At 41.0% G+C, this 10,497-nt stretch overlaps 1 protein-coding gene across 2 annotated transcripts in view; it reads left to right on the forward strand.

Annotated features, from left to right (window-relative positions):
• Positions 1–3,720, forward strand: part of SARC_09771 — a gene marked incomplete at its 5' end in the record, with an annotated part of 6,665 nt that extends 2,945 nt beyond the window's left edge. The window contains 5 exons of one of the 2 annotated variants that reach the window (XM_014296206.1): positions 307–408; positions 917–1,149; positions 1,701–1,898; positions 2,254–2,328; positions 2,488–3,720. In XM_014296206.1, coding sequence (XP_014151681.1) covers positions 307–408; positions 917–1,149; positions 1,701–1,898; positions 2,254–2,328; positions 2,488–2,571 — 692 coding nt within the window. In that variant the 3' untranslated portion in view covers positions 2,572–3,720. The remainder of the gene's footprint in view (positions 1–306; positions 409–916; positions 1,150–1,700; positions 1,899–2,253; positions 2,329–2,487) is intronic. The other variant, XM_014296205.1, reaches the window with a different exon arrangement.
• Positions 3,721–10,497: the final 6,777 nt, after the last annotated feature.

Consider the following 10,497-nt stretch of genomic DNA (forward strand, 5'->3'; position numbering starts at 1 on the left):
TTGTACCTGTGTGTATCTATATGTATATATATATGTATATAGGTATGTATATATATATATGTGTAGATGTATATGGTTAATCTCTTTATCTATTGTAGTCATACATATACCTTGTGAACAACGCTTGTTACTGTTGCATTTCATCTTTTCGACATCAGTATTACATCATGAACGCTGAATTCCATGTTTGATCTCATTACTTACCCACCCGTCCCTGGACATGCTTATTCTATCAATTTAATATATATATATACTAAAACCCTAAACCCCTAAACCCTAAACCCTGTATATATATATATACTACAGCGGATAGGATATATTGTGCGAATGCTGGCGACTCCAGGGCCATGCTCTCGGTCAAAGGCGTTGAATTCCCCCTCTCACACGATCACAAGCCTACAAATCCTGGTAAGCTTGTTTGGCTCCACTCGTATCTGTATTCGGTTTCTCGCATAGAAATACACCGAGAAGTTGTGTGCGCATATGTATACGCATGTGTGTGTGTGTGTGCTATATACGTATATATATATCTATATATTTACATATATATATATATTGTGCGTGTGCGATTGCGTGTGCGTGTGCGTGCGTGTTTATATTATTTTTATATACATGTATACATGTATACATGTATACATGTATATATATATATATATATATGTGTGTGTGTGTGTGTGTGTGTGTATTTATTAGATTGCGTCTTTATTTGATTGTATACGCAAGCATCAGGCTCGGAATATAATTTTATCCCAAATACTTCAACCGGCCTAGTTTTGTTCTATCAACCGAAATAAAACGTGATGTTGTAGCCGATTCGTGCGTGGGATTTATTTTCCCTTTTTTTTTTGTCATTTATTAATCGAAATATAACTTCTAATATGGATCTCTCAACTGGCCTTTTTCTGTATGCTATCAGACGAGATAAAACGTATTGTTGCGGCTGATGGATACGTGGAATTTGGGCGAGTACGCGGCAATCTGGCGCTCTCCCGAGCCGTAGGCGACTTTGAGTTCAAAACAAAACCGTCTTTGCCTGCAGAAGAACAAATGGTCACCGCAAATCCTGATATTATTGAACACGCCCTCGACAAAGATGTTGAGTTTATGGTCGTGGCCTGCGATGGTATCTGGGAGTGTATGACAAATCAGGTTTGTATAGATTTCTTGTATATATACAGATATGTATATGTATGTATATATTTATATATATATATATTGTGTGTGTGTGTGTGTGCATGTGTGTATGTATGTATACATCCATACATCCATCCATCCATACGTCCACACATAAACATATTCGTATGCATGTGTGTATGTATGTATACATCCATACATCCATCCATCCATCCATACGTCCACACATAAACATATTCGTATGCATGCGTCTATACATATTTATGTATGTGAATATGTATATGTATATGTATACATACCTATATAAGTACGTATTTGTAGTGCATACATAAATATATATATATATATATATTATATATGTGTGTGTGTTTGTGTGTGTGTGTATTCATGTATGTATATATTGATATATATATATATGTGTGTGTGTGTGTGTGATATGCATATATATATATATATATAAAGATATATATATTTGTGTGCGTGTGTGTGTGTGTGTGTTTTGCTATGTTTTCCTACCATGCACAGTCATTTATTCATGCATACCATGTACACTGTCACCAATGCAGGAAGTGGTGACTTGGGTTCGCGATCGCCTTGCCATTCATCAGCCACTGACAAAGATCTGCGAAGACCTCATGACCAAATGCTTGGCCAAAGACTCACCCTCAGGCCCAATGTTTGGCTGTGATAACATGACCGTGTGCGTTGTACTGTTTCTGCATGGTGGCAAGAGTGTGCAAGATGTCATGCTCGATATAGCAAAGGTATGTATTTGTGTATATCTATATATGGATATATATATATATATATGTGTGTGTGTATAGCTGATTCTCTGGGTGAAAAATACGCGTGGTTTTGACTCTAGGTTACGTCGATTCTAGCTATGATATGTATATGTGTATATATGGGTAGGTATATATATACATATATATATATATATATATATATGTATGTATATATATATATATATATGTATTTGTATATATATGGGTAGGTATATGTATTTGACAAAGGGTTTGTATCGTGTGGTGTAGGACCAACTTGAAGTATTACAAGTCAACGGTGTGTCTGGTTGCAGATGGTAAAGATAAAGGTAAAGCTGCTTCGTGTGCGCAACAGAGTTCAGATCTACTAGCAATGAAGAAACAGACCAAGCCGCCTGCAATTAGTTCTCGAGAGGAAGGGAGAGTGAAGGTAAGCTAGATGCATGGCTTGACTGCACTATCTCCGCTGTATTCGACTACCTGGGTGGGCGAGTTAGCGATAAATCAAAAGATTCTCCTATTTTTATTTTATTATTTTATTTTATTACAAATATATCAGCCTAATGCCTTATACTATGTACACTATCAGATGGCACCCACCGCCACAACATTGGACGAAGAGGAGAACAAATCTGATACAGTGGAAAAAAGTGAGAAAGCGGAGACCTCCTAAGGCCTCGATGTATATTAGCTGCGAGTGGGTCGGATTCTTTTGAGAAACTAAAATACGTGCTACAGTGGAACCATAGTCGGTGCTGTAAGGGAACTATACTATTTGCTATCGTACTACTATACATTGTGCTATAGTAGGACTAACATGTGTGAGAACCGAGCGCATGGTACTGTGCGTGGAAAGCGAGCAGCTTGCCACATATGATGAGCATATGTAAAGTACGCATGTGGAGCACGTGCCTTTCAAGACGTATGAAATGCATAGTGTTTAGTTTGTACTTGTATTGGGGTTGGTCCTTGAATGCTTCTTCATGAATGGTTTTGAACCAGCCTGACAATGGATTAGTGCTCATAGTCTCGGTGTAGCAGCCCTGTACGTACCCGAATCCGAGGAGATTGAGCTTCACTTCGGCAACGGGTTTGTATCGTGTGGTGTAGGACCAATTTGAAGTATTACAAGGCAACGGGGTGTCTGGTTGCAGGTGGTAATGATAAAGGTAATGCTGCTTCGTATGCGCAACAGAATTCAGAGCTACTAGCAATGAAGAAACACACCAAGCCGCCTGCACTTACTTCTCGAGAGAAGAAGGAGTGAAGATAAGCTAGATGCCTGGCATGGATGCACTATCTCCATTGTTTTCGACTACCTGGGCGGGCGAGTTAGCGGGCACGTAGCGATAATCCAAAAGTTTCATACGGTTCTCCCATTTTATTCGCTTTGCTTTTCCTCGAGACGCCTGCTGTATTTGGTTCAGATAAATTCTTTGTGATTTGGGGTACATGCGTAAAACGATCCAGCGAGAAATCAATTTGTATTTTTACTTGCAACTAAATAATAAGAGTTGAGAGTATACTCTTGACTTGAAATTTTCCAGCTCAGATATGCACGTGCCCCGTTAGCAGTCACATTGATGAAAACCCCTAAATAGCTGTTTGGTTTATTGCATACGACGAGTAGTGTCTGAAAGCACATTAAAAACCAGATATCCGCGCCGAAATAAAATCCAGGGCGCGCGAGGCCTCTGCGATTATCATGCACGTGCGTATGAGCTACACTATTTTGACGGCAGCACGAAACGAGATATAGTCGTACTGTAACATAACAAATGTGACAAATTTCGACTGTATTTGTATGTAAGCATATCTTTAAAAATGCCCTACAATGAATAATCGTGCACAAGAGATGCTAGGGCCTACATCTTTAAGATCTACAAGCGAACGCGTGAGTCGTAGAGATTTTAGTACTTAACAAGATTTAGCCTCCCTCGATAGGCAGATTGATTCAAGTTTAGAAGCTAATACGAAATTACGATATACGCCCGTGGCGTCATGGAAGTGCCGTCTATTTAGGCACAGCAACAAGCAATAGGCAGGTCGTGACAGAAATAAAGAAAAAAGTATCCCAAGCATGGCATCGACCAATGTTCACCCTAACAAAGAAATTATACAAGATTTTCCCGAACGTACGTACGACGATTTTATCGTATATGAATGTACGCTAGTACAAGGAATGTGCACTTCAAAAATCTTGTAACCCTATCATGTCTATCAGCTCCAAGGCATGACTGCATCCGACTTTTGACAACGTGGGAAGGATTGAATCATTGTGTACTTGTTCAGAAGATAGGGATAATATTATTTATTTCAAAAATGGCAAGGATGTATGATACAATGTATGAACATATGGTATGGCTCTCATAGTCGCTGTAGTGGTTCAGGAAAGATTGATGGGAAGAAGTGGTCAGTAAAATCCCGTTTGAAGCTTGGGCCAAGTGAGTCGACAATGGAAGATATGTGCTGAGTCAATTCGGGCCGGTGTTGACAAAATACTGTTACTATCGAATGTTCCATATATTCGCTTGCTGACCTACTAGGTAGAGTACCCACCTCTGTGGTACGGATCGGGTCTGCGCCGTGTAGTGCCGCTCAGTGGTCCTGGATATGCCACATTCAAAAGGGTGGTGACTGAACTTATCTCACGTTTATCATTGGATACCTGAAGGTGTAAATCGCATAAGCTAGGCTAGACAAAACAAAAGAGTATATTGTGCAGTGTTCGCTCACACAGAACACCAACTGACAGACTTGTTCTAATGAATCTCCTACCATCTACTGCAGGCATGGTTACGATGGGCAGGTAGGTTTGAAGGACTTCGTATAATTAGCCCAAATCGATATCTGCAAGCCCGGATGTACGCCAAGAAAGCATGCTTTCATATTTATGGTTTAGGGTTTGCATTGTGAAGATCAGATGCACAAGAATATTGCGATGAGGTAATTAGTTTTTAAGGAGGACATGAAACTCTTACTACCTTCAGAGCGGAAATATACCAGCGTATGAAGAAAAATAAATCAGCTTGCTATGAATTCGTGTTTATGGACGTACGGACATGAGATATTTGGTTTTTAGGAAGGCCGCATATGCCCTTTGCCGGTACAACGTCACCTGAATGTAAGATCAAATCAACTAAATTCAATTACACCAACAAATTTGTGATACTTCTGGCCATGTAATAACCTGCTTAACTCAGCCAACAGTTGTTTTCACCTTTTCAGATCATATAGGTGTGGCAAAAAGTTTGTTTTTGCGGGTTTGTTATTATCTTGAAGTTGTGCCCTGCAATTACAAGCGCGCACAGCCACATATCTACCTATACTAAGCTACGATCGACAAAGGCCATCCCGTTCGTTTACATCAGTATTACTATCTGTAATAGCGCACGAACCAATATGAGGTCCTATATCGTTCCTGAGACATCGTATTGCCACGAAGTATGACCTACCTAATTCGTCCATACGGTTAATTATTGGGAATGGTATAACCAAACATGTATTCCTATACTTCGGTTCTTGAATCCAGAACCTGTACGGTTATTATTGTATTACTGACATGGCATGCACTTCTTCACCCACTTGGTATGAGTGCTAATGTTGCTGTTAGTCGACCACAGCTTTAAAGAATTCATATTACACCGCTGCTGAAGTATATGGGACATCGAGGTCAGACACGAGCTCGTGGTAGATCAATTACACCTTTGGGTGTCTCGGGTTATAAAAATTTATCTCACTACCGTTGTCAGTGCACATAACAGCTGGTCAGTTGTAATCTGAGAAACATTTATAAATGAACTCGGTCACAGTTTGTGTTGATCTATCCTTCAGAGGATATAGTACGTTATATCTAGATACAAGCAACATCAAACACGTGACAGATACACTTATCTTTCGCGTATTCGGACGTTGGTGGCTCTACGTCACGGCTCGTATTCAGATACTCTTTGTAAGGGCTCGTATCCGTAGGGCTTGATCCGGTTAAATTCTCAATCATTGCATTTGTAAAACACCTGAGATATATATGGGATAAGTTTCGAGGAGTATATAATCATATATTGCTTAAGGTCCGAGAGTACAATCCTGTACATTTTACAGTCTTTCTAAGCACTGACCTTATACATATGCTCAAGTGCATGATTCTGCTTCAACCATTTCAGAATAGCTTCTTCGGATGATTTGCTATATCGATATTCGGAGCTACAGATTCCACTGAGTCATCGCTTGGACTTGAAAACTTTTCTCGTCCAATCTCGCTTGAGGGCTCAAAGGTGTGTATACGGATTTGTCCATTAGTTGGGTCACATGGTTATATATATATGGTAAGTCGTTCATCAGCTGTTTACGAAGCCTAGTCTTGGCCCCGTAAGCACTTACTCTGTCTGAACGTATGTATTTGTAAATGCCATTGCTAGCGATGCGACCCTCTTTGATGGAGATCGTACCTCAGTAACACATACTGCAGGTGCTTGTGTTGTCTTGATCTCTACTTGAAACCCAGATGTCAAAAGTGGAATCTTGGATTATTCGGTTCAAATATTTCAGATTACGTCTTTCTGGTTGTTCCAATTGAACCTTTTTGACATATTGTAGTGTGTCGCCAAGACGTCTTCTGGAATGCACAGGTACCCTGGTAGAGAAAAGTATCTATCTCTCCATCCACATAGATTATTTCGCATTGAGTCATTCAAGATCAACTGAATGAGTCATTTATTTGTATGTCACATGATGGTAGCATCCTGTATATGTACATAACTTGGCAACTGTGGTATCAACAACCACGGTGAACTTGTCCAAGAGTTCTAATCTGTTAGATCGATTTGAAACACGTCACCCTCTGGATCAGTTTGATGTCGCGACACTTGCTCACTATCATGAGCTGCAAACATATATATAGTATGTGGGGCATAGATGTTGTCTGCGGTTTTAAACCATCTAGGATTGGCCATTCAATCTGTAGCTAGTAACTGCAGAACAATCTTGTTCAAGCCCAGTACAAACCATGACAAAATATCTGATAAGTGATTGTGAATACGAGGAATGTGTTATGCCGAAAGAGAGTTTTGCGACCGTAGCATGCCACCGATTTGTAATTGTATAGCCAGCAACAATCAGACCTTCCAGATTCCGAACTTAAGACAAGTGATTTGAAAATCGCTGACTTTAAAGCTTGCACAATTTGCGCAGAGGCCGCAGCAAACTTAGTGATGGATCAACGCAAGATAAATGAAGCGTATCGCTACATGACGGCGACTAGACACCTACAGTCCAATATAGATTCCGAACTGCGCATGATTCAGACCGAGATCATTGTAGAGAATAAAAAGTTCATCAAGGATATCGAAAGTTGCCTACTACGTAACGTTCAGACCAAATACCGTCAGGGCCCTATCGATACTAATAGTTTGGTACAATTGTCTAGATCTTTGAAGGATTTTACCAGAACATGCTTACCGCAGATTCTTGTAAGAACCTATGGTACACTTTACGTACCTTTTACGTTGCGTGCACTTATTGAGGTTTTGTACTCACCCGATCTAGCTGAGTGAAAGCATGTGCCATTTGGTGGTGAGAAGTTTGATTTGTTGGATACCAAACTATTGTAATAGAATTCTGTGGTATTGTCTGCATGTGCATCTGCGGTATATGGATATCAGATGATACAAACAATTCAAGTTTTTGTGGCGGTATTCGCCAGCCATTGGATGGTATAAACGTTTGAAACGACTGTGATGGTGCAGACGCAGCCGAATGAAAACTTTGTTGTAGTGTCTGGTGTGGCTTCTAGGAACCAGATTATCAAAAAGCCAATCCAAATCTCAAAATCTCAGAGTCATCAAATATAGAGTTTTGGAATTAGGATTCAAATACTCTTGTTATTAGAGTCATCAGAAAAAAATGCGGTAGGACCGGTAAGCTATACCGAGACTCTGCGTGTGAGAGAAACACTCAAGTAGAAACCAAGCACAAATGGGGCTTTCCGTACTTGAGAAGAGGTCTATTGTATCCTTTGACTCGTACCTCTTCATACTCTACACTGGTCTGATGGGCGAAACTTGAATTCAGTTCGGCGGTGAGTGGTATCGTCATCTCATATCTAGGACATTTGCCCTTCTTACGTTTACCATTTCCACCAGAACTCGATTTCTCTATTGCTACCGGTTTAGATAGTTGAATAGTACCGTGAGCCTGAGCAAGGGGCAGGAAAAACTACGCGTCAATGTCTCCTACTGTAAGTCCTGAGTCCAAAGCAGAAAGTCGTGATACTTCAAATCTTTGAGAGGTATGTTGCTTTAGTAGCTTTCTTCGAGACAACTCCCCACAGCTTTTAAGGGAGACTACTGACATCCCGTTGATTTTCTGTAATAGACTTATATACTCACGTCCACTCTTGTATGAACAAGTCATCATAAAAGTGACCGCTGTTCTGTTCAATTTGCTCTAGTGAAAAAATAACAACTAACATAGAACGAACAAACTAAGTAACACAAAAGTACCGAAGGCCTTAATAATTGTGATATCTGTGACTAAGACGGACAAGCAGAGCATCAACAGCGATCAAAGCAACAATGAGCCTTGGCTTTCTTCGATTTGATGAGGAACGACCCATCGTGCCCTGATACACCGTTTTAACTCTTACAAAGAGCCCAAATCTCTTAATGCCTTCGCCAAGCAGGAGTATACTTCGGGCAAGAGTCTCGAATAAACAACCTCAGCCAGGAAATCCGTGGTCCTGAGGAAAGCAACCTCTACTATCGTGTGGTATACTTAGAAAATTCATCGTGACCTGTGTCTATGTAGCTGTGACGCCAAGCTACCAATAGCCCACTTATATCCGAGGAGATTATCTTGGGCTTCACAGCGCCCAAACCTTTGAGCTTTGTGCCAAAGCTTTCTCCCCTCTGGACCTGCCCGGACCACTCTCCTCACTCCCAAGCGTATGACCAAGCCCCCAGTTAAGTTTTCTATGACATCTGAAGCAACTTCTCAGGTTGACAAGCAAGCGCCTGCTGTGAACGCCTCTGCACCACCTAAGTTGCAAACTCAGGTTTCTGGAGCCGAGAAAAATGTTCAGTAAGAAGTTTACGTCGGCTTGACAGGTGACGATGACGAGGAAATCCCAGATTCTACTCTTTGTCCACCAAAACAAGTACCACCTTTTCGCTGGTTTTCTTCCCAGAAATTTTGGGTTTATCTTTATACACAAGATGTCTATAACAGCAATGGTGAACTCAAAGACTGAGACGATGGTTTTATTCGGGACTTCGCCACAGACCGATAGGCACCGGAGATACCTTGCGACAACTTTCGTGATCCAAAAACTAAGGCATGGAAGATAGCTTTTACTATACTACCTGACACGGAAATGAACTACATTACTTATTCTATGTGGCTGAAACCCGTCAAAGAGGTCGTTAACTGTAACTCTCGATTGAAATATACCTTGTTTTTGCCTCTCGCGAATGACTCTTTTATATGAGTGTAGAGTTTGAGAGTAGCTATCAAGATACGACCAAAAAAAAACAGTCTAATTGGCTCTTCTATATTCTACAATGGCATTTCCCATGGTACTGTTGTACCAGGTGTGTTAACTGAAGTATTGTAGTCGGTTAGTTGGTTCTGTCTCCGCCCATAGTACACATTGATTCACGACGATTTGTGTCTTCTTGATGAACGGGGGTTATGGCCCATTTGGACAACCGGAAGACGTGAACACCATTTGCCTGAGTTTAGTTTAACGAATTTTCTCAATAAGGGTAAGAGGTCTCTATGTGATCGCTCATTAGCTTACAATACCTTAGGTTAATACGGTCTGGACACTAGGTGTTGTGACGGTGTTTGCTCGATGGTGCTCGAGAGAATGTCATTCGCATATTCAGTGCCTCGATCCTTTTGTATGACTTGTGGGAAGCCGTGTTCACACATGATTGGAACTAGGGCGCGTGCGGCAGTTGCCGCTGATTTGCCCATCATTGGTCTGAGTATGGCATACGATAAGTGCATATCAAGCCAAACCAGAACGTATGCAGTACCTCTATTCGAGTTTATCAAGGGACCAATGGTGCCCACTTTTATCTTTTCACCCGGAAACACAGTTGTATCGATTGTAACGGGTGAAAACCTTCTTGTAGATCTTGTTCTTGACACATGGTACACATCCTTCAACGGATTTGTTTACATATTCTTTCTGGCGTGACCATGTGTGGCCATCTAATTGAAGCTTATTCACTATTTCTTCAACGGTTTAGTGGCCCACCGTGTGGTATGCTTAGATTAGCTCTGCCATCATATGTGACTGTGACTAGCTCTGCCGACCCGTCCGCGGTTGTACCGCCGAAATCCTTGTGGCTGGGTGTGCTCGTTTCTGATCAAAGTATGGTAAATTTATGCCTATCTTAGCTACTAGTGTGACCCCCACGGTGTCTTGCCGCAAGCTGTTGTGTCGCCTTTCAGAAAGGTGTTGTTCGTGTTTTCGACAATCATCGGGTCTTGTTCCAAAAGCGACAATAAGTTGGGGAACCACGTTGCATTTGGATAGTAGGGTACATGCACATATTGTGATGCTTGTGGCTTCCACTATGACTTTGTCAAGAAC

The sequence above is a fragment of the Sphaeroforma arctica genome (genome assembly GCF_001186125.1).
Source record: "Sphaeroforma arctica JP610 unplaced genomic scaffold supercont1.1038, whole genome shotgun sequence".
NCBI classification, from domain to species: Eukaryota; class Ichthyosporea; order Ichthyophonida; genus Sphaeroforma; species Sphaeroforma arctica.